We start from the raw sequence: 25,716 nt of genomic DNA, 5'->3' as shown, positions 1-25,716 counted from the left end.
TCTTTATTCTAATGGACATACACGTGTCACAGTCTTATCCACCGACTTGACATTTATTAAATATCAGATCGACGGATAAGATTGTGTCACGTGTCCCTATTTAGTCTTCCATTAGAGTAAAGGGCATACATGCTCTAGCTTTTGAACGGCAGGGGCACCAATGTCCCAAAAGTATAACAGAGGGAATTTGCATACCATTTATGATAGTTCAGGGTATATTTATCCTTTTTCCATAAATAAATTATAAATAAAAATTGTTAAAACTATATATAAGATATTTAAAGTTGTTTTTAAAAACAATATATTATGCATGTATAATAATAAAATATAAATATATGATTTATCGATTCGGTTCGATTATTTCTTCAATTTTCTTTAACAAAATCAAAATCAAACCAAATACTATCCGTTTCTAAAAATCTAAAATCAAACCAAATTCAAACCCAAATAAAATCTATTTATTTAATGATTTAGTTGGATTTTTCAATTGAATGGATTTTTATCCAAACATACAACCAAAAAATAAAAAACAACATATAGAAACCCAAACTTTTAACCGATTCGAAATTGCAATTCTAGGGTTCAATAACATTTGACTTCTTCTTCCCAGTTCTAGTTCTAGCCAACCTACTCCATTCGCCATTGTTGATCTTTTGCTGCATTCTGTTTTTAGCTGAAAAGGGAAAAACAGAGTATAAAACAAAAACCCCATCGTCCAAATCCTCCATAGCCATTGAAAAATCGCCAGAAAACTATGTGGAGGATTTTTCATGGAAGAATCACAAGATGTATTGAACAAGCTACATTTCACAGACATTACTTCAATTCTCATCTTCCTCAGAACAACCTAATCTTGATTCAAGAACTCACTGAAATTCTCAAAAACAAGAAATGGAAAAGCCTCATTAAACTTGCAAGCTTAAAAAATAAGCTAAACCCATATGTGGTTCGGTCTGTTCTTCATCAAGATCAATTGAGTAATCATCTTGAACGCCTCCTCAGTTTCTTTCAATGGTCAAAACACAAAGTGGGTATTCAGTCAGATTTGGAAATTCACTCATTTTTAGCTGCTCGTTTATGTAGTAACAATTTGTATAGTCCTGCTAATTCTGTTCTTGAAAATGTAATCAGGTTTGGTTTGCCCCCTTTGGATGTTTTGAAATCTATTGATAATTGTCGTAAAAATTTTGATGAATCGAGAAAATTTGATCATGTGGTATTTGGGTTGTTGATGGATAAGTATAGGGAGAAAGGGTATTTGTTTGAAGCTGCTAGTGTTGTTTTTGCTCATAGTAATGATCTTGATTGCATCCCTAGCTTGCTGTATTGTAATCGTTTGTTGACGGATCTGTTGAAAGATGGTAACTTCAGATTGTTTTGGCGAGTTTGTGATGCAATGCGTGAAGCAAATGTTACATTTAATGCCCTTACGTATACTAGTATGGCGGATGCTCATTGTAGAGAGGGGAATGTTAGTGATGCCAAGGAAGTATTGGCTGAGATGGAAGAGAAGGGTCTTTGTTCAAGTAATTTTACCTACAAATTTTTGATGAAGGGTTTGTTTAGAGCTGGGTATGTGGATGAGGCAATTGAGGTTAAAAAGAGCATGTTTTCCAAGTCGTTAGTCCCTAATCGATATTTTTATGCCACATTTATTGATGGGCTTTGTGCTGCGAATAGATTTAGAGAGGCAATAATGGTATTAGCTGAGATGTCTGAGATGGGAGTGAAGCCTGATGCAATGGTTTATGAAGCTTTACTTGATTGTTACTTGAGACATGATGATGTGGATGAGGCTTTTAAAATTAAGGATGCTAAAGGCATTACTTTAGCCCTGTGCAATACTCTTCTTCGTGTGCTCTGCAAGTGTGGTAAGATGGAGAAGGCAAATGAACTTGTGGATGAGATGACTAGAAAAGGTATCAAGCCTGGTTCGACAACTTATGCCTTGTTGATTGAGGGACATTGTCAGTGGGGTAATGTTGCCACTGCCTTGGAGCTTCTTGAAGAAATGAAGAAGAAAAATCTGGCCTCTGTTAAGTCAACCTATTGTGTGATAACTGATTGTCTCTGCCGCAATAAGGATCCGAACACGGTTATGTCTTCTCTTCCAAACTTGATAATGAAGAAAGGGAAGCGAAATGCTCATACGTGGAGAACTTTATTGATGAATTATCCTGGTAAAGGCCACTTACTGAAGTTGAGAGGGGTTGTGGAGGCAATGCATAAGCATGGGATTGTGCCAGCTACTCCCCATTACAATATTCTTATAAAGGGTCTTTGCGAGACGCGGAAGATGAAAGCTGCTCAAAGTTGCTTGGTTGAAATGCTGGATAAAGGCCTAAACCCTGACCAGGGTACTTATGAACCCTTTATCATTGGATATTGTCGAAAAGGGCAGTTGCAAAATGCGGAAAGATATTTATTGCAGATGCTGCATCATGGGTTTAAGCCCAACAAAGAAGTTTATAGTGCTTTGATCAGTGCGAACTGTAAAAGTTGTTAGGTAAGCCAAGTCTTTGGGGTATTTTTAAGTATGCTTGCTCTGGGGGTTTTGGAATTGTGGGAGGCCTATCTTGTCCTCCTTCGTGGTCTCTTGGTGAATGGAAAAATGCTAGAAGCAGCTGAAGTTATTTCAGAACTTCATGGCAAGAATCTGGTTGCTGATGTTTCATTCTAAGAAGCTCTCATCTGTTATTTTGTTAAACACTCTGAGATTGAAAAGGCCTTTACCCTTTACGAGGAATCGCAAAACTGAGGTATTCGTCCAAACTTACGATACTCACAGTCACTTGATTGTTGGGCTGCTTAATGCAGGTCAAACTGAGAGTGCTGAAATGATATACAATATCATCTTAAAAGAAGGTTTGGGACCAAATAGTGCCACATACACTACCATGATATCTGGAAGGCTGCTAGATACTGACAATAGATAGATTAATCATGAAAAACTGATTCATAATGTCTGTAAAGAAGTTCGCGTGGGCTGGATCCCTCTTAAGGAGGATCTACAAATTGTTGCCCTCCTTTATTCATATGATATGATAAAGCAAGTTTATTGAAGCAAACACTTGAACTTTGTCATTCCATTGGTTTTTATCTTGTCAAATGTCTGCTTGGTTCAGATTCTTTACCTTCTAATAAGCTGTTGCTGCATTTGTACTCAGAATCAGTGCTGCACTTAGATTGTCTTTTTCATTGTGTGGGACATTCTCCTCCATTATAGCTTCTATAACTGTACCTTAGGTTTTATGACCCAGTTTTATAACAGGGATCTTCCTTTTGCTCGTGAACGAATAAATCATAAATGAGACGAAAGGAATTTCATTTGAGTAGGATCATAGTTCAATTTTCTGTACATGAAATTTTGTAAGTCTATTTATTCAGAGCCTTCAACATCTTTTGGTATTGCAAAAGGTCATTTTGTATTAACCATATCAAGTTTTTGTTGCCATTTTTGTGCATCAGTGCAAAGTGGTTCAATACAAGGCATCCTTGAAAACTTATAGCTGTTTGATCAAATAATTTTCACATCCCCCTACCCAACCTACACTAACTAAAAAAATAGAAAAACATACATTTGGATCATTGAGTAATTCAGGAGAGAGAGAGAGAGAGAGAGAGTAATTGGCAATATAAATTATATACATGCATTTCTTAATTTGAAGCATAAATTTTATTGCTATACAAAAATATGAACATAATTACAAATATGAGGAACATTATTATCCCTTTTCCTTGCACCACATAATAAAATTGGTTCCTAAATATTGCAAGAGGTCACATTTCAACTTCCCTGGCCCCTCCTTCTCTCCCCCACAAAAATAATAAAAATAAAAAAGTGAAAATGAAGCCAAAAAAAAAAAAAAGGCTGGGGGAGAAGGGAATGTATAATGGCTTAAATCATTTTCTCAAATTTATCAAGTTTGTTCACTCTTTGCATAGACCTAAGCAAGAGAGTCAGGAAAACACCTGCATACAGAAAGATAAGGTCAATTTTTGGCAGCAAAAACAAGTGCAATTCAAATTCATCAAACCTGAAGATGGTCCTTAAAAACTCACCTGCACCAATAAAAGATCCATTTGCAAACATTTGACTGCCTTGACTGGTAAAAGTGACACCAAGGTTTAGGAGGGTGCCCCCTATAACTGTGTACATGGTTGCCATTTGAAGAATTGTAGCTTTTCGAGCTGCTCTCTCGGACTTGGAAAGATCACAATTTCAAGAAGTATAAGAAAGTGACAAATGATTTGTATGAGACAAATTTTCCAAGAAGTATTAGAAAGTGAGAAATGATCTGCATGAGACTAATTACCTCGAGGACCCGAACTCTGAGTTTCAGATCTCCGGACTCAAGCTGTTTAACGATCTCTTCTATCTGCTGAACTCTGTAAGGCATGGAAATGGTGGATGTCCGTGCCTGGAAGAATTTCACAGTAGATGGTTTATACATCAGTCGTGCTTATTTGATCGGATCTTAAAACAAGAAATTGTTAAGCAAAGGTTTGATACGGTACATCATTAGCCTGTTTCCTTATTTCCTGAACAAGTTGTGGACCACTGCGCTGCTGCTGTCTCAAGTCCAAGAGCTCCTGCAGGGCAGATTGAATAACTTTAGAGCATTAGGGGCTAAGATTTGATTGTCAGACGGGTTAGTTGTCTTTCAACCTGTGCATATGGTGCTGCAATCTTAGGGAAGGAGAAATCAGGATCCAATATATAGCCAATTCCTGCAAGAATGCAACAAGAGATGGAAACACTCAGTTCAGTGATCTATAAGTGGATTTAACATCGTAGCCACAAAAATTCGAACTGACAAAAAGGGAATTAATATCAAGAGTCTAGACTGTTAAAAGTCAAGGATCTTGACATTTATATTTAACTAATGGATGTTGCCTTGCTTTTCAGAATGAGAGAGAAGGGGAGGGAGAAAGAGAGAGAGAGATTGCACCTTCTAGCGTGGAAAATGCCCTGAGCACAAATGTAAAAGTGGAAGGGAAACGGAATGGTTGATCAGTTGCTATAGCAAACAAATCCTGCATTATCTTCCTCTTGTTACATTGTGAAACACACAAAGATAGTTTGCAGTGAAACTAACTTTCTACTTCTTGAAATTTCAGTATTGTAGCTACAGTGCATTTGTTTGAGTACAAGTTTTTGCAAGTCAGTTAAAAAGTATAGTGAACGTGGCTTCAACACACAGTGAGAAGCTAATTTGACAGATTACATCCCTTCCTCTATGTTGGAGTCCCACATCGGTGGGATAAGGGATCCTTGGTCTCCTTATATGGTCTTGGAAAATCCTCCCCTTATGGGCTTAGCTTTTGGGGTTGAGTTAGGCCCAAGATTCATTTCTTAACACTCTCTTATTGGAATAGTTCATAACATTGTTAAAATCCAAAAACTACAGAGAACAGCTAATGATTCAGAAAACCATTAAAATTAATGCACACATACCTTATTTCTTTTGCTTATTAATTGATTGTTAAGTTAGTTTGCTGCTAACAGTTGGTAAACTAGATTCCATATTATTAGCCACCTCTTAAGTTCTCTACTCCTTGATAGGTTATTAACAACCTCTCAAGTTCTTCACAAGTAATATACTGTTATACTAACTATTAAGGGTGGATGAAGAAAAATCCAAATAAGTATGCATGGGGCATGAGATTAAGGATTTCTTCAGCCATGAAGATACCTTTAGTTCCATAGTAGTGAGTTAAGAGGGTATTGAAAAGCAAATCCGTACACATTTAATAAAAATATTTGGAATATATCAGTCTAATTTCCTAAAGCAATTTTCGAAATGCTGATATAAACTTTCCAAAAGACAATTTAGGATCTTGGCAAGGTAGTTTCAAGAAAACATGGCAGCCATGAGACACTACGGCCAATCTTCATAAACGCCTTTTTAAACGAGTGGATCATACAAATATTTGAATCAAATTCCACCATACATTATTCTCTTCAATATGCTAAAAGATGCCAAAATTACTTATAAACCTGGCTTTTTTTTAGAGAAAAATTGCAAATTCTGCATACCTCACCAATTGCAGCCAAAGTCTGCTGCTGATCTGGTCTTTGGTTCAACAAGTTATCCAAGAAAAACTGGATAGATCTCCTCACCTAAGAAGAACAAAAAGTTTTAAGGAGTGTCAATAGATAACTAGTCTTAGATAAGGCCTTAAATTCATTGGTGATTTCTTCCTTTTCTTTGCAGGGTTTTGAGGTCAGGATATGTAACATACAGCTGACATGTCTCCTGTAGGCTGAAGTGCTTCCAGATCAATAAGCCCTTGCATAACCTGTGTGGACATAATATTTCTCTTATTAATATACACAAAGAATTAGCTCTCTCTCCTCCAAAATATGTTAATACAAAACACAATAATGCTTTTGGCCACCAGATACTAAGAGATGGATTAGATTGTGTCTTCTGAGTTTTAAATGCCGCAACAACGATTACAAGCGGAAGGAATTTACAATCAATATTTGTCTTGCTTTGAGGCAGGTGACAGGTGGTAAATTCCAGTGGAACATGAGGAAAAAGGTTGATTGTCTTATAAGATTTGCTCTCCAAGAGAGTCAAGCTGAAAGTAACTAACTAGACTAAGTCGAAGAAATTTTGAGTAGTTACTTTTTAAAAGAATATATCTAATCACTTCTATATAATCCTTCACTGCACAGCTTACCCTAAATACAACAACTTTATGATTCTCTCTAGCATTGTAAGTACTTTAGAATTAATGAGTTCATGTAGCAGGTTATCCCAGGATGGAAATTATGTTCATGTTTATGAAAATAGTGCTTTACTGTTACATCATTCCAGGAAGCCACTTATCCTTATGAGCAATGGATTCCTTTAACTAAACATATGAAGTTGAAATAAATCACGATATTACTGAGAATCTTTTTGATAAATTATTTCAGAGAATTACTATATTGTCAATTGTTGAAAATGGAAGGAGAATGTTTTCTACTTGAGATGACACAATCACACAAAAGTATTTATTTTGGGTTTTGCTTAGAAAGAATTTTGACCTCAAATGTTTAGTTGATCATATAATTACATATGGCCTATGGCTATGTTAAACCTGAAAGAATGAAGCATACCTCTTGATGGAGACAGCAGGATAACAACATACTCGCAAAAAATAAAGAATTTCAATAAATATGAAGAAAATATAGTGTGTGTTGGGACCATAACGATAGCAGGTATATTCGCACCAGCTTGTACTAAGACCACTGTAGCACAATGCATTTGGTTCCTAATTGTGCTACTACAAACTACAAAAAAGAAACACTGGCCTGACCTTTTTTGCATCCTTTTCGTAGACGGAATAAAAAAGTCCCAGTAATCTCTCTCTTGTGAAACTCTTGATGTCTCCCATCATACCAAAATCATAATAGATTAAAGCTTCGTCAACATCAATTGCAAGATTCCCTGGATGTGGATCAGCATGGAAAAAACCAGTCTTCAGTATCTGCACAAGATAAGGCCAGGAAAAGAGTATCAGATACAAAGGAATAACATCTAACCCATCTGATTCAAAAGATTTCAGAATGAGTGCAAAATTAACTAACTCACCTGAATTAAATAGGCTTCTATGGCACGAGATGCAATTCGGGATCGGCTATAACCCCGTGAATCTATCATATCCAACTGGTTGATCTTTATTCCTGTTTATTAAGGTAATGGAATCTTAAGCAGGATAAATTGAATGAAAGTATTTATTGAAAGAAAAGGAGGAACAAAGCAAAGAGAGAAACCTGGAACGTATTCCAGAGTCAAAACCTTTGTTGCTGTATAGTCCCAGTACACCAACTACATTGGGAAAGGAAAATAAATAAACAAGGTTTTCTGTAGTAGGAACAGAACCTGTTCAATTTCTTTTACCAGAATAGGAACTGAATCAGCCACGATATGTACAAATTATTTTCTACTTAAACTTGCTTTTATCCACATGTAGCTATTATTAGCATTTGCTACTGCCCCCCCCCCCCCCCCTCCCACACACACACACAAAATGATTGATGAAATAAGGGCTAACTGATTAACGGCTAATGTAAAACAACAACATAAGGAAAATTGAATGAAGAAAAAATATAAATGGTTTGGGTCGGATCTCGGAAGGAAACATACAGGCACTCGGACCCACTTTATGTTCCGAAAGTCCCGACGAAATCTATCAGCATTCTTGCCCTCATTTATATAATCAATTTCCTCATACAATATCCTGAAATTTTCATGAAGACAAATTTTAGCAGATTGAAATATATTCTACTCATTTCTTATTTATCAGAGGGTTGCGGTTTAGACATTGTTTAGCATTGAATAAAATTAAATATTAACCAAATGGGCGATTTATTAAAGACTGAATAAGCAATAAGCTTATGAGAGACAATACTGGAAACAAGCAGTGGATATATAAATACTCAGTAAAGCAGCTCTAACTAAGAATCAAAGTCTGACAGATAACAGAATGTATTCCAGAAGTTTGACTTCTGAACCATTATCGGCTCTGAGGCCACATTGTCTCGTCCAATCTTTCATCCTAAAAACCTCTTTTTCTAAAACTCTCTCCTTTTACATAAAAGGGGGGGGGGGGGGATGGAGTCAGGAAAACTTCACCACGGTTCTCATCTTAGGGGGATGAAAGCAAGAACATACACATTTTAGCATTTTGTAGAAATGGATGATCTATATATGCAAAAAAAAAATAGATGAAAGAAAAAGAAGCAGATATCTTGAAAAATATAGGACTCTAAGTAGCAAGTATGCTGTAAGGCTTCTATTTTATTGAGCAAGTACATAAGACATATAATTGCACAAGAAGAAAGAAGATGAATAAAGTTCAAGTGCGCGCATACAATCACTATAGAATCTATCTCTACATATGAACAAGAAACTAAAGTATCATCCCCTCATTTATTTGTTGGTATTAATCTCATCATATAACTGAGAATTGAATTAAGAATTAGCTAGTACTTTTTCCGCAAATATGCAATTGAAGCAGTAGATTGATATAAAACTTAAAAACTACATCAAGTATCTTGACAGATAATTAGTTGAAATCAATGACAAAGTTAACTTCGCCTATTTACCACTTCGTAACCACTAGAGACCCTCAGTTTCTATTTTCCATGATGTTTAGGAATTTTTTAAATATTGTATGTGATTAAAACATACGTGAACTACCATACATGATTTGAAATACAAAAAAAGGAGGACAGATGAGTTTGGAGGTATAAAGCCGTGTGCAACTTTTATACAATAATTTGGAATACAATAAAAACTCCCAAAAGCACAGATGTGTTTGACCTCCCATTGTGGAATGAGATGCTTCACCAAGGAAGGAGCGCCTGACCTTTACCTTTAAGGTTTTGGTTGTAAGGCTTTAGGTCCATTAGGGGTTCTGCCACTATCTTCACTGAAGTTACTAAAAATAATTTACAAGCAATAGGTGGAGGAACGGAAAAGCCAAGAACATTTAAAGGTGGGTACGGCTTTTGGACAGACCTACAGCCCTCCCATCCCAACACACACAAACATTTTCCAACTCAGTTTGCACCCCCTTTCGACCTTTACTTCTACAACTTTTGTAAGGTTATAGAACAAATGAGATATCCCGAACCCTTTGTCCATTTTGTAATATATTTCAATTGTTTCCCCTTTTAGCTCAACCAAATAGTGTTATTCTACACACATCAAAATATCAATGGAAGGGATTCAAGAACTATATAATATCACTTCCTTCAGCACCAGTTGTATGGCTTCCTTAGCTAGAATGAAAGGAAAGGTTTGAATTGTTCATCTTATTCAGCAAGAGATAAGGTTGGGCAGGAGATAGTTAACAGTAGTTACAGACTGGAAATTCATAGAAGAGAGATGATTCCTTGTAAAAATGTCAGATCAGGCTAAAGAAATAATTGAATATCTGGCGTCAGCTTAGTTTTGCTGAAGGAAAAAATTGTAATTTTGACAAAAGGTTCAATATATTCTGGTAGACTAGAAAGGAAAGTAGGCTGAGTAAATAGCACAAAGTGGACATAATTACTTCTTATAGTAATTGCCACTACGTCTAGCTTTTGTAAGAACATGGATTAGAATATTCTGGCTTACTTAGCACATTCTTCATATATTCCTATCCAGTCGCGAGTTGGACCACCAAGAGTTTCACTTTTCTGAAAGTACTCTGCGATCAACTTTAAATTTCCTGAATCAAAAGAGAATATTAAACTCAGTAAGCAGTAAACACGACTGGCTAACATTTTTAGTGCATAATACTTACTCAGATCAATGTCAAATAGTTTCTTTAGGCCGGGTCTCTGAACTTTTACAACAACTTTCTCTCCACTATGTAAGATAGCCCGGTGCACCTAAGAGCATTTTACAAACAAAAAATCAGGACGAATTACATGTAGTATTATGGAGGACCAGGTTGCTAAAGTCTGGCTACAATCTAAAAGGTAACCATTTTGTGCTTCATTTCATCAAAGTTGATGGGCTTCATCTCAACAAAGCTGATGCACTAGATAATATTTTTTAAGAAATCAGAGCTAAAAGAATACAGTTCACTTTAAAGATATAAAGAAAATATAAATAAACCAAACACCTGACCAAGACTAGCTGCTGCAATGGGTTGATCTTCAAACTCCTTATACAAAATATCAACTGGAACTCCCAGCTCCTTTTTAATAAACTCTTTTGCTCTCTCGGGGGAGAAGGCAGGTACTCTGTCCTGAATGATTACAAAGCAATACGACACCACAGCCAATGCTAGCATAATTCATTTCAAGTGTGAACTAATACATAGGCAATTGTGCAAGTAATTGAGGAGATAATGTTTGCTTTCTCAGAAAGAAGGTAAGTTATACCTGCAACTTAGCAAGCTCATCTACAAATTCTCGAGGAAATAGATCAGATCTAGTAGAGGATAACTGCCCAAGTTTGATAAATGTAGGACCAAGCTGCAGCACGCATTCTCTTAACCATGAAGCTGTTCCACGTCTTCTCACTTTCTGCAGGAACGAAGCTCATTACTCATAGTGCTCATAGAATCACATAATCCGAGAAGACAAAGAAGGAATAAGTGAGTATCATTGCATGATTTTTTCTCCATACTTGGTACTGGGTTACCCTCAAATATCAATGCAAATTAAATAAAGAAAAGAGAAAAAACCAACCTGTTTATCTTCAGTAAAGCCACCCACATATGTCCATTTCGCATTGTCCAAGAAAACACGCACCCGTAGCGAAAGGACAAAGGACCACACATCTATACTTCTTTGGATGGAGTTATAATTCTCATTAGCCCAGCTGAAACCTTCATCTGAAGGTAAAACCTTTAGATCTTCAGCAGGCAGAAGTTCTTTAGATTTTTGTTTCTTTGCAGGGGCTGGAGTAGGAACCTGCTTAACTAGATTTGCTCCATTGATTCTCTGTGTGGAACCATTAACAACCGTGGAACCATTTACAGATGGTGCCATTCTCTTTGTCACTTCACTTGTAGGTACCATTTTAACAGGACGACCATTTATACCTACTTTTTCAGGGGACTCAGTCTGTTGCATATGCACTTTTAGCCGGTGAATCTTTCTACATGATTTACCAGATTCTCTATCAAATTTCGACAAAAATAGGATAGAGATTGTGCCTGAAAAACTGAGGTTGTTTACATTGCTTCCATGATTTATCAATTCTCCTCTGCGGCAATAACAGCTCTGAGAAGCCAACATTGCCGCCATTTATGGTATATAACCTGAACATGAGCCAATAAAGAGATCAAAAAAGTTTATTAGAGCCAGCAACAAACAAATTTCAACTCTTTCACTGCTGGTAGTTAAGAAAGAGCTATTGCATCAATAATCAAGTAAAGATAATCAATGTATTTATACAAAAAAGTTGTACATGGTAGCCATTAAAACATTTTACATTTTCCGAGCAATTTGAAGGAGAAATACTAGTACTACTGCCCAACTATGCCAGTGATAAATTTGGTCATGTAAATACCCAAAATTTACTTCATTACCTAATCACTAGCCTACTTTATAACCATTATTCTTTCCCAGCTATCTTTAATTGATCACTCAAATTTGCTCAAACAGCCACAGTTAGATGGATAATTTCTTCCCTTTACATGTTCAAATTCATCAACCCCTATCTCCAGGAACTAAATACTGCATCCCCTTGACACATTTTCATTCAGTCAGGATAGTAGTCAATTTACTACTCCTCAATCTCACATTCGGATTCAATTTCGTAACCCCCTATATCCATTCCTCTATTCAGGAACATTCCATCGAACCGTAAACTTCACACTTACCAGAATAAGTTCTTGATCAAAAACAGCAGACAATACAAACATAGACATCAATAATTGAGAGTCAGTGAAAACCAAATGAACATGTTAACCATGAAAAAGGGAATAATAGGTTCTGTTAACAACAAAAATAGGAAAAAAGTCAATCTTGGACTATCACTCTAAAGTTTTTCACACAAATCCCATCATAGCAATTGTACGAAGAAAAAAAGTCAAAACTTTTCCCACCCCACTTACCAAAATATGCATTAGACTTCAAAATATAATACTTTTAAGAGAGCAATATCACTTACAATGAGCAGCAAGAAGAAGAAGCTAAGCACAACAACAAGAATCAAAATCAGAACTCTCTTAAATTGTCAATCAATCTTTAACCAAATTCTTGTGGACCACAAATAAATTGTTAGGTCACTTGCTTTGCTCTTCTAATGCTTAAAAAAGAAAGCTGTAAAAAGAACAAACACTTGGCGTGCACTCTTGGCAACTCAGTTTGATATTTTTGTTTCTTTTCAGTTAATTCATTCACTTTCATAAAGTTCCAATTTTTCTTCCTTCTTATGGAGTTTCTTTAGTAGTACTAATATGGGGTTTTGAGGAACAAACAGACAAAGAAGAGAAAATGGAATATTAAATTTGCACCACCATTTTTATTGGTGGATCTTCTTGTCCACCTGATTTCTTCTTCTCTGACGTGTTCTATTTACACTCCTTACAACTCACCCTTTCACTATTTTTCTCACTTATAAAAATCAAACACACAATGACCAACAAAGGTTAGTGGTACTCCTTCATCCTTAACCAGGTCTCGAGTTTGAGCCCCTTGAGGATAACTTCTGTTAGGGAGCATTTTACCTCCAATGTGAGACTTTTCGACGAGAATTTGAATTTAGTCGGGCTTCAATGTGGATATCGGACACCGGGTGGGAAACCAAAAAAACAAAAATCAACACAAAATATATTTTTTTGGAGGTAAAAAAACAATCAATTAGTTGGTTGGTTATATGAACTCTCGCTTTGTTCGGGAGAGGTGATTTCCACATTGTAATTCCCTCCACATTTCCCTTTTTCCCTAACCCCAATTTTTTTTTTTTTTTTTTTATTTTTAGAAATAGCAAATATAATAGACATAATAAGACTTTATAACTATAGTTTTGTTTGCCATGGAGGTTGCAATTTGTATATTTATGTTCGTTTGTATATTTTGTTTGCGAATATACAAATAGGTTAAGTATCTACAAATTGTGTATTTATATATTTAGAATTTTTTCAAAATTTTGTTTGTATATTTCGCTTGATAAACAAGGTAATTTATTATGATTTTTTGGTAAATCGTATACAAAAAGCTATGGAAAGTATGCACAAAATTTTGAATTTATACAATCTGGAACCAAATCATACAAATTCTAGATTTATACAAATCAGGCGAATAGCAAGAATTGGGGAAACTGTAGTTGCGAATTACAATTTTCTTAAATTGTGGCTATAGTACCTAATATAGGCTAAATATTCGTTATTTAGCATAATTTTCCCAAAAAGGATCATCACACGAATTTTACATGACATTTTTTCCGTTTAGTTGTTCAAAAAAATATGTCATCTTACTATGATAAAAAAAAATCAAATTTCTATTTTATCATTAATAAAATTACAATCACACAAATATCTAAGAATTATTGAGCCAAGTAAAACGATATCACATAAAATCATATGAAATAGTAATATTTTTCTCAAAAATACTAAATATTTTTCTAAAACTATATTTGTTGCTCGGCATACTAGCCCTATAACGGAGTCAGACCCAACCACACTCTCTTAGTATAAAGCAGAGCAGGATTGAGAGCAGCTCATGTAAGACTCCCAAAATAAAAGTATCCTCACTCACAAAGAATTTGATAGCAATTACAAGAGACCGGATGAATGACAAAGCACACTTGTTGTGTGAGGTTTTTTTTCTTTGGATCTAATTGGAAGTGAACGGATATTGAAGACAATTTTGCTATGAACTGGCCCATTGTATTACAAAACAACATCTTTATGACACTAGCTAGCAAATTTAGCCAATATTTACGTGCCATCTACTTAATAATTTTCATCACATTATCGATAGGAATCTGCTTTTTATTATTTTTAGTTGTCACAAACTCAGTAACTTTTGCTTAATAATGTATATTTGTATTAAAAAGTTTATTAAAGGAAAAAACTTCAGAATATGGCAAACATTCATATATATTCAAGCAAAATAACCACGTTTTATTTTTTTCATGTTATATGGATATAATTAGACTATAAATAGCAAAGTTAATTATGTACAAATAAATAATTTTTTATATATATATTTAATATAATAAATAAATATTAAATAGAAAAGTAATTATTGAATGCCTAATTAATTATGGCAGACACATTTGTGATCTTTTCCCATGTTTACCATCATCAAAATTTTCTCTTTCATCAATATTCCTACATCACATACTTTCTGATTTTTTCCCCCCAAATTCATTCAAATTCAAGATCCATTACATCACTGTAGGAGCGATTTTTGTGATTTTGTATCCATCAGATATCTTCTAATTGCATATTTATCTCATTTTTATGAACATTATATATCTACACATCTACACTTTCTTCTATTTTCATAGGGTTTTGATTCAAGAATTTGTTTATCCATTTTAATGGCTGAAATTGATACTTCGAGGAGAGTTACGAGAGATATACATTTATTTGACAAATTGCTGGATGAACTACCTTCTTTTGATTTGTGTATTACTCAAGAACAAGTCAAAATTTCAGGCTCTATTGCTGCAATGGAGAATGAAAGAAGAACAAAAAAGTTAATGACCATATACGTTTAAATCTGCTTGAAGAAATCAAACATGCAAAATTAGTAAAGAGGAAAAAAGGCTCAAAAGTGAAAACTAATCTTGTGATTCAAGTGGGTGTGAAAAAAAGAGCAGTCGAGCAGGAACAAGAGGAAAATGAAATTGAGATTTGTATGCTTTATTTTTTTTAGTTTAATGTCATTTACTTATATATCTCAACACGTGTATTGTGTGCTATTGTCATTATATTATGGATTGTCCTCTTGTATTGAAATTGTTAGAAAATTTGATTTCGTATGTATATAGTTGTTAAAAAATGAGTACAAGAAGAACATGAACAAAAAAAAGATTAAGGGTTCTTTGATTGTCAATTTTGTATATAGTAGAATACTTATATACATAGACATTTGTATTATTATATAACCACAAGTTGAATTGTTGATCTATGAATACAATTATATTTGAATACATAAGTACTCTGTCAAATTTAAAAAGTTGATTAGGGAATTCAAGTATAGCTGGATACATCAATACAATATTGTTGGCCTTTTCAAAATTTTATTTACAAGAATACTTATACAGTTTGATACCCACAAATTGTATATTTTTTTGCTCATGTGTCTAATGTATCCATACTTATATAGTTTTATACCCACAAATTATATCTTTTTTGCTCGTTTGTCTAATGTATCCATATTTTTGCTTAACAACAGTGTTGAAATGTATCCATATTTATATACATAGATACTTGTATTGTTATATAAGCACAAGTTGAAATGCTGATTTGCGATTACAGTTATATCTAGATAGATAAGTACTATATCCAAGATAAAAAGTTGATTAGGGAATACAAGTATAGTTGTATTCAACGTATTCATTTTTGTGTTTAACAACAACGTATTCATTGTATTCTATATTGGTGTATTCATTTTTTGTTTAACAACTAGTGTATCTTTTGCCATGTAGTTCACCTAATTCAAAATTGAAATACTTAACCTTCATTCACAAATTCAACAATTTGCTTACATACAATAACTTGAATTAACAAAAAAAAATTATTAATGCCTTCACGACGCCAGAATAAGAATTATGGAGACAACAAGAAAATTGAGTATGATGTATCACATTTTTTGTTAAACTGATAAAGAATATGATATGATATGTCTTTAAATGAGTAATTTTCAGTTATAAAGTTAATTATGAAAAGTTGCTCATTGTATGGACGTAATGTAAGGATAGTGGGTTATATTTATAGTCAATTGCTTATTTAGTTTGTTGTACTTAAAGATGTATTAATGTATAAATAAAAAAAATAAAAAAACCATACAAAAATACAGCGAAAAAGTGATATAAATTGTAGTCATTTATTGTAAATAGCATATTTATAGCTATTGTTATTCATTAACCCTATAAATATAGTTATTTTTGTAAGTTGCTCTTTATTAAATATGTATACATAATTGTTTTGTGCATGGATACACTAATGAATGTATATTGCATATATTGATGCTAGATACATGTATATTTGACATTAGATTTATATGTATTTGTGCATGGATACACCAAATATTTGATACTGGATACACTAATGAAATTGATATTGGACACATGAGATGAAATTGATTTTCAATGCACAGATACATGAAGTTGATAGTGAATACCCAAATACATGATATTGTAACACTCAATTACATTTTGAAATAGAGATAAAGAGATAAAGATGGAGATGGACAAGAGAGGGTATGAAGCGAGCGAGAGAGGAGAGAGGACAGAGGCGAGTGAAAAAGTCAATATATTCCAAATACATGTGAATCATATTTAGATACAGTGTATCAGGAACAAATTTCACCTAATTTGACTCGCATATATCAAAATATACATGTATCTCTTCTGTCAAATACATATATTTTTTTAGCAAAAAAAAGTAATTTGAAAAACTATTATTTCAGCATGTAATTAGCATAAATAATAATATATTTTGTGTAGTTTCCTGTTATATATAGTTCTAAAGAGCAATTAGCATTCTTTACCTCCCTAAGTAATATCTTGAACAGAGAAGGGCCTAAAATTCCCCTCAACTATTTGAATTGGTACATAACTACCATTCATCCACTTTTCGACCCTAAAATATCCTTGACGTCCACCTTTTGGCTCAAAAACATCCTCAATGTTAATCTTTTGGCTCATATTTGCCCTTATTTTTAATAACTCCATTAAAGTAAAACTATTAAATATTTATTTATTATGCTGCCTAATATGACTGGTCCAAAGTTAAACTCTTCTCAACTAAATAATAAAAAGCAAATTTTAATAATTTTTTTTTTTTATAAAACCACATAAGTCATATTTTGATCCGATACACTTGAAAATAATATTGAAAAAAATAATTAATTTCATGATATCTTCCTATTGACATATTTTAAATCAACCCCCAATATATTATAATTGGACTCATAAATGAGGATCCAACTAAAATCCTTACTCACCCCGATTGATTGTCCATCTAAAAAAATTATTATTTTTATAAATATTAAATTTTCTACCAATTATCCAAATGTCTTGTTCATTTTCTCTTTTTATTCATTTTTCTAATCTCTTATTATTAATTAGGATATTTGGGACTCAAACTCGAAATGAACTCACATGTTTATATTCTTTTAATTTGTATTGTTGTCATGGTGGGATGGGGGTTGTGATAGGAGAAATGATTATTTATATTATTTTATTTTGAATTTTAGGTACATACAAAAAAAAGTAGTATTCGTACATATTTGCTTAATTAAATCATCTTTTATTGAGCTAATTATTTATATATGAGTGTCATCATTATTTCCTCCTTTTTTTCTCTCTTGTTTGTCATAAATTGAAAAAAAAAATGGTGAACATGATCCAAATTAAAAAAAAATGGAAGAGATTGAAAGTGAAGGAGGGGGGGGGGGGGGAGGGTAGGAGTGTAGAGAGTAGATGCCTAACCTTTTTTTATTTTTAATTTACTATTAAATTAAAAATCAAGTCAAGTATGTGAGCTCATATATATTAAGTAATTTCAAATTATTTTAACGAAAAAAGAGCCTAAAATGCCTTCAAACTATGAGATTTGGTACAAACTTCCCCTCCATCCACCTTATGAGTATGATCCGTTAGACATAAGAGTAGTTTTGAGCCAAAAATTGACGTCTGAGGTATTTGGAGGCCCAAAGATGAATGTTGATAGTTTTATACCAATTCAAATAGTTAAGGGACATTTTAGGCCCTTCTCCCTATCTTGAAATCCATATGAATTATTACCATTACTTACTTTAAAGGGCTTCATGGATTCCCATAAAAGAACTTTAATTAATTGATGCAGAATCTACTTTCTTAGTCATCCACATATATATTCCCAAGAGAATCAAAGTGGAAATAACTACTTTAATTTATTCTCAATTAATTAAGCGTCTTAGTTTGATTATATTGTGCATAAATTTGACTATAAAAAGTTGTTGGACTTCTTATACATTGCTTTAATTTAACTTATTTTGTTAAGCTTTTTTCTCTTGAATTGTGTAAATTTAATTTATTATATCTAGATTAAATGTATAATGTATCGATTAAGTTTAGAGAATTTGTCAGTATAGAAAAATAATTTATCACTACATGTTACGGTTATTTTTCATAGTTATAATTTCTTTTATATATATAGAGAGAGATATATTATCTCTTTTTTTATGAAATTATTAACGCATACATTTCAGATGTTCTTTAATAATAGCATGATTATGTAAGACATAATTACAATTACGATTTACATAATTATGATTTTTTTTGTTTTACATTAGTGATAACTTGAATTTTAATTATATTTTTTTTATAAACAAAAGTAGAGATAAAATGAAAAAATCTCAAAATCAAGTGCTTAGTCATTAATTCATTATCTGTTGATAATGCTAAGAGCTTCTCAATTTTGTCTCTATTTCTTCGATAGCAATGGTAATAGAAAATTAACTTTATATTATTATTGTCAAATTTAGACAATGAATTAAGCGTATATATTGATTCATTTACATATATATTATATTATAACATATCAATTTGCAAATTAACATTCTCTCAACAATATTATCTTTATAACAAGTTAAATTTTAAAATTATCAATAAATCAATATTTATGATTACATTTATCAACTAACCGCGTGATGCACGGGTACGTATACTAGTTTAAGAAATAAAGGAAGTTTGAATAATGTGTTTTTAATTAAAAAATGTATTTAGTTTTTAAAATTTTGTGATCTTAAACTTATCAGGTAGGACATTGAAATTGAAAAACTTACTACATATAGAAAGAACACTCTTTTTGAGAATGACAAAAAAAAAGCACTTCAATTGAGATAGTGCAAGTACTTCTTCTGTTTCGAAATACTTGTCACAATTTCTTTTAAGAGTCAAGCGATATGAATTTTGACAAACATTTTAAGATATATTTTTTCATCATATTAATATGAAAAAAATTGTAATTTATAATTTTAAAATATTAAACTAATTCAATTTAAATTTGCCGAAAAAATTAATTAAACTAACTTTCGAAAAATAAAATGTGACAACTAATCGAAACGAAAGAAGAAGTATTTATTTTTAGTTTTCATATCATACTCAAGGGTCATTTTTCTCTGAAATTGTTCAGAAAGTCCTATTAATTAGTCATGTTGATGCATACAATAATCAATTTTATTTCTTCATTGCATCATATTTCACTTTCTCACGATAACTCTAAATTGATTACTCCCTCCATTTTAAAAGAAATGATATTGTGACAACATTTGTTAATTCAAATGATTAACAAACAACATTTCATTATCACTTTTAAGGGTCATTTGATAAAGTGTATAACAATAATGTTTATTAGTAATGTAGAGATCGGTCGGTTATGATGATATTATTTCACTGTTTAGTTTAGTGTAGTATATTAAAAATAACATGCATTACAATTATTTTTTAAAAAAAGGTTTGTCTATAAAAATATTCTCCACATTCTTAATTAATTATGTACAATTTCAAAGAGAATTATATCTTTAACCATGCATAAATATACGTACGTATATAGATAAAAAAAAATATAAAATTAAGGGGTCATTGGTAGCTGGATAAGGTTAGTGTTATTCATTTATTAATTTGCATATAACTTATACGACGTTTGGTAGGTAGATATAAAATAATACGACGTTTGTGTTATTCAGGTGACGTTTGGTCGATAATTTTGAAACTCTCATAACTAATATATGTATAAGTTATGAAAGAATATATGTATTACTTTAGGAAAAATTACCTTAATACACATTTTATTTTACCATATATAATCTCTAAAATTTCCTACTATTTAAAATTTTTCAAAAATCCCCTCTTGGATACATCACTCTGCGCTCTCGCTAATACATCTCTATCTCCCTCTCTGTTGATACATCCTTCCCCTCTCTAATATATTTCTTCCCTCTCGGATACATCCTTCCCCTCTCTAATACATTCCTTCCCTCTCGGATACATCATTCCCCTCTCTAATACATTCTTCCCCTCTCGGATACATTCCTTCCTTATGTATTCGGATGTCTTATCCCTTCTCTAATACATTCTTCCCCTCTCGGATACATTCCTTCCTTATGTATTCGGATGTCTTATCCCTTCTCTAATACATTCTTCCCCTCTCGGATACATCTGTCCCCTATGTATCTGAATGTCTAGTGATGTATCCGAAATTCGTGTTGTATCCGGAATCCATAAATTTTAGGAGATTTTTGTAATTTGGAAAATAGTAGAGAAATAATGTAATTAACTCTTAACACTATGATATTTATGTAGATTATACGTTATTTTATGTAGGATAGAAGATAAAATAATTAATACAAATCCTACATTACTAATACCAACATAAATCTAATTAACTACCAAACGACGTGTATTAGATTGTGACATACACGTGATAACGTGGAAATTTGCATGTCTTGGTCCATCAACTTCAATAACTATTAATTATGACTCATAATGGAACCTCTTTTCCTATCTGTATTTACTTACTAGATTTAGAGTCACCTTTAATAGTCCTTGTACATAATTCCAAACCCAAAACGCCTTTAATTTCTCTGCATATTTGCATGTCAAGTTGCCTCTATAGACTGTCATCGATGCATGTATGGTTTTTTCTTTGTTAAATTAAAGAAAAAAAGAAAAAAGAGAGTCAGAATTGATTTTAATTAAAAAGGATAAAAAGAGTCGCGGAAAATCCAACGCAATTGAGCTAGAGTGTGTCACGCATTATTCTGAACTGAACCGCTCTTTGCGCGGTATATTAGTATTTTAAAAAATAAATTGAAACCAATAATATTTTATAACTTGGACTAGCAACTTTTTCTTTTACATATCAACAAATGATACCAAAAATAAATAAATCATCAAAATAAGGTGAAACACCATAAAAATAATCAGAAGAAAAGATAATTATTTTTTTGAATTGGATATGCCTCGTCAAAAAAAAAACAAATAACATTATTTACTTTTTCAAATCTATGTCTGAATACCTACTTAAAAGATACGAAAGTCATTTTAGGGATGTTGAAATTGAAAATGGGCTTTGCATATTTAAAATCACATTTCGAATGAAAAAAATTGTAAGAATAATATTTCGCATCTACTTTACTCGTTACATTCTTTCTTCCCCTTATTTGCTATCACGTCAATTGCTCATTAAATCTTATTTTAAACACTATGTAACCCATAAAAAATTACCATAACATGCTATTCAAAATCGATATTAAAAAACAAACAAAGTGAGTAATGACCTAATGAAAAACTCAAAAGGAAAAAGGAAATATTAGCAAAGAATTGGCACCGTAATAACCTTTAAAAATTATAGAATTTCAATATAATTTTCAAATGTTGTTTGTTTGTTTCCACACAAGGTTTGTGCTTTTAAATATAAGGGGGTGTTTGTATGAATTGTCTTAAGTAGCTTATAAGTTAAAAGGATATATAGAAATCATAGGTTGGAAACATTCAATTTTTGACTTTTAAAATAATCAATTAAGCACTTTTTGTATTTCCCAAACACGTTCAAAGTTTTTGAAAAAAATAAATTTAAAAACCGAAAACTTCTATAAAATTATATATATATATATATATATATAGAGAGAGAGAGAGAGAATGGTACTTATAAGGAAAGAAACATTTATAGCATTAATTTTCGAAATTGTGTTTTAGTTCTAACAAATAAATATGAATGTTGAATTAAGAAGAGTGTCACGTCACTTTTTTATTTTAGCTTTATTCTTATTTTTATTATATATTATTATTATTATATATTATATAATAATGATAGTATAAATATTGTTCAAAATTTTATTATTTTTGCAATTCTTATTAAGTTATAATAACATATTTCTAGGAATAAAAAAATAAAAGGAAAGGAAAAAAAACAAAAGAAAGAAAAGAAAATAAGTGATTTAAGAAAAGAATATAAATAATATTAATGATGAGATTAAGGGAAGGAAGTAAAAGAAATTAATAGCACTATTGATCATAGGAATTATATATGGTTATTTTTGATATTTTATATAATTTTAATGTAAATTTTCCAGTCTTTAAAAATTAGGAAAAATGTAATTAAAATAAAATAACTATTGATTCATAATTTTATTTTAGCTTTATTATTATTATTATTATATATTATACAATAATGGTAGTATATAATATTATTAAAAAAAAGGCAAAGCAAATTCTGTAAAATTAGTTTTTGCAATTCTTATTAAGTTATAATAACATATTTCTAGGAATAAAAAATTAAAAGGAAAGGAAAAAAAACAAAAGAAAGAAAGGAAAATAAGTGATTTAAGGAAATAATATAAATAATATTAATGATGAGATTAAAGGAAGGAAGTATAAGAAATTAATAGCACTAATGATCATAGATATTATATATGGTTATTTTTGATATTTTATAAAATTTAATGTAAATTTTTCAGTATTTAAAAATTAGGAAAATGTAATTAAAATAAATAAATATCGATGCATAATTTTTTTTGAAGAGTAACTTCATTTTTGAGCATTTATTTTAGTAAAAATGTGTAAAAAAATATCAAAAGAATTGATATACATAAATAAACAAATATCAATTCTAGACTAAGAAGGGTGTTATCACATTTTTTATTTTAGATATTATTACATATAACTATAAATCATTAGCAGGAGAAATGCTTTTATGACATATATATATAAATATAATTCGTATAAAGTTATAATAACTAATTTCTAGGAATAAACAAATAAATAAAAAACAAAAAATAGAAAAGAAAAGAAGTGATTTAAGGAAATAATATAAATGACATTAATAATAAGATTAAGGGAAGAAAGTAAAAGAAGTTAATAGCACTAATGATGGTAGGATTTATATATGGTCATTTTTTATATTTTATCAAATTTAAGATTAATTATCCTGTCCTTTAAAATTAGGAAAGACGTCATTAAAATAAAATGAATATCGATGAGTAATTATTTTTGGAATAGTAACTTCATTTTTTGTGGAATTATTTTAATAAAATGTATTTAAAATGTAAAAATAATTGATATAAATAAATAAATATCAAATGCTAGACTAAGAATTTATATATATATATATATATATATATATATATATATATTATAAATTTCAAAATAATTGATATAAATAAATAATTCTCTAAATTTTGTTTAGCTATTCTTGTTAAGTTATAATAATAACTTATCTCTAGGAATAAATAATTGAAATAAAATAAACAAAGAAAGGAGAAAAGGTGATTTCAGAAAATAATATAAATAATAGTATTAATGATGAGATTAAGGGAAATGAAGTAAAAGAAATCAATAGCATATAGTAGGACTTAATTGTGGTCATTTTTTATATAAAATTTTTCAGTCTTTTAAATTTAGTAAAAAGGCCAAAAAAATAAAATAAATATTGAGGCATAATTCTTTTGGAAGAGTAACTTCATTTTTTAGTAATTATTTTAATAAAAATATAAGAAAATGTCAAAACAATTGATAAAAATAAATAAATATCAATGCTAGATTAAAAAGGGTATTACGTTACATTTTTATTTTAGCTATTATTAAATATAAATCACTTATTTCTTTAAATAAATAAATAATTAAAAAAACTATTTAAGGAAATGATATAAATAATATTAGTTATGAAATTAAGGGAAGAAAGTAAAAGAAATTAATAGCATTGATGATGAAATGGTTCAAATATGATCATCTTTTCTTTTAAAATTAGAAAAAAATGCCAAAAAAAATATCAATAAATAATTAGAATATCAATCGTAGTATATATAAAATAAACTTATTAAAGACACATAAAAAAAATAAGACAACATAAAAGAAGAAAAGAATTAATAGAATAATTAAGTTGAAAGAAATAATATCAACATTAATTTCGTTTCCTTTCAAATCACAAAACATAATTTCTACTCATAATTCTTCTCCTAATTCGATATGAATTCCATAAATAGATGGATTCTTTCTCCAAATAATTATCTTACCCCTTGATACACTAATCACTCTTCCTATAAATTTTTCAACCAAATTAATTTTTTCTCTCAATATAACATTTCTCCTACCAATTTCTTCGAAAGCATCATGATGTACTTCTTTTTTTCTCTTTTGTTAAAGAAATTCGAAGGCCTAGAAATTTGATATCTGTATATTCTTCTTTTATCATCATAAGGAAAGAAGAAATGAAGAAAAGAGGAGGAGTTCATTGTTGTTGGTTAGAAATACTCAAATATATTTATTTTATAGGCTAAATAATATTAACAGTTATGAAAAATGAAAAGTTTTTTGTCTTTTTATGTTCTATTTACTTAAATGTATATTAGTGTGAGGGAAGTTTTAAAGAACATGATTAATTGGGTAATTCATTTAAATGCTTTCAGTTTTTTTAAAATACAAATAAAAAATAGAAAACAAATATAAAACTTTAAAAAAAAGATAAATGGAAATGTTGGCCATAGAGAGGTGTCACATCGATTGTCCATATTCAGCTTTTTATATATATATATAGATGTCATCTGTTAGGTTATTTTATCGTAAGTTATGAGATTTAATTATTATAGACCATCAATTCTTAGAAAATGATCCCTATATAAATAGTGAGATCATCAATTTTGTCAAAAACACAACACATACATACAATAAATTATTTTTTCATTCTTTCAAGCTATCTTCATTATTTGTGCAAGATTCTTGACTTAGCCATATGTCTTGTTCGGAGATCGATATCTTCAAATTATCGATATTCATCGTTGGAAACAAGGGTTATCTTAATAATCTCTTGTTAGTTTCAACCATTAATACTCAATTTATCAAATTTAAATCGGAACTTTATCTCTTATACTTTAAACTTTGCATATGCATTCAACTATAACCTTTTTGAGGGGTAATCGTAGAATTTAGGATAATTGTTTGAATTGTGTTTTTATCTTACTAATATGATTCTAATCAAACTTTAATTACTATATATGTAGCCACAAACGGACAAGGATTTCAATCTGACCTCACTCAAAATGATAGCTCTAAT

At 30.9% G+C, this 25,716-nt stretch overlaps 2 protein-coding genes across 3 annotated transcripts in view; one reads left to right on the top strand and one right to left on the bottom strand.

Annotated features, from left to right (window-relative positions):
* LOC125812618 (pentatricopeptide repeat-containing protein At5g61990, mitochondrial-like) overlaps window positions 1-3,249 on the top strand; it is a 72,563-nt gene extending 69,314 nt beyond the window's left edge. The window contains exons 1-2 of one of the 2 annotated variants that reach the window (XM_049492103.1): window positions 886-1,027; window positions 1,132-3,249. In XM_049492103.1, the coding sequence (XP_049348060.1) occupies window positions 1,232-2,506 (1,275 nt within the window). In that variant the 5' untranslated portion in view covers window positions 886-1,027; window positions 1,132-1,231 and the 3' untranslated portion in view covers window positions 2,507-3,249. Of the gene's footprint in view, window positions 1-885; window positions 1,028-1,131 lie in introns of those variants that run through there. The other variant, XM_049492102.1, reaches the window with a different exon arrangement.
* Window positions 3,250-3,640: 391 nt separating this feature from the next.
* Window positions 3,641-13,007, bottom strand: LOC125812615 (protein ACTIVITY OF BC1 COMPLEX KINASE 7, chloroplastic). The gene is made up of 18 exons (XM_049492098.1): window positions 12,615-13,007; window positions 11,186-11,760; window positions 10,877-11,020; window positions 10,615-10,740; window positions 10,291-10,378; window positions 10,122-10,215; window positions 8,142-8,235; window positions 7,769-7,823; window positions 7,587-7,678; window positions 7,312-7,482; window positions 6,247-6,303; window positions 6,041-6,124; window positions 4,953-5,037; window positions 4,670-4,731; window positions 4,519-4,593; window positions 4,317-4,421; window positions 4,063-4,204; window positions 3,641-3,972 (listed from the first exon to the last, which is right to left on the bottom strand). The coding sequence occupies exons 2-18, from the start codon at window positions 11,744-11,746 to the stop codon at window positions 3,899-3,901; spliced, it is 2,109 nt and encodes a 702-aa protein (XP_049348055.1). The 5' UTR covers window positions 11,747-11,760; window positions 12,615-13,007; the 3' UTR covers window positions 3,641-3,898.
* Window positions 13,008-25,716: the final 12,709 nt, after the last annotated feature.

This window comes from Solanum verrucosum, unplaced genomic scaffold (assembly GCF_900185275.1).
Source record: "Solanum verrucosum unplaced genomic scaffold, falcon-dt-bn FXZP01000275.1, whole genome shotgun sequence".
Taxonomy (NCBI): Eukaryota; Viridiplantae; Streptophyta; class Magnoliopsida; order Solanales; family Solanaceae; genus Solanum; species Solanum verrucosum.
This window is presented reverse-complemented; position numbering and strand designations above follow the sequence as displayed.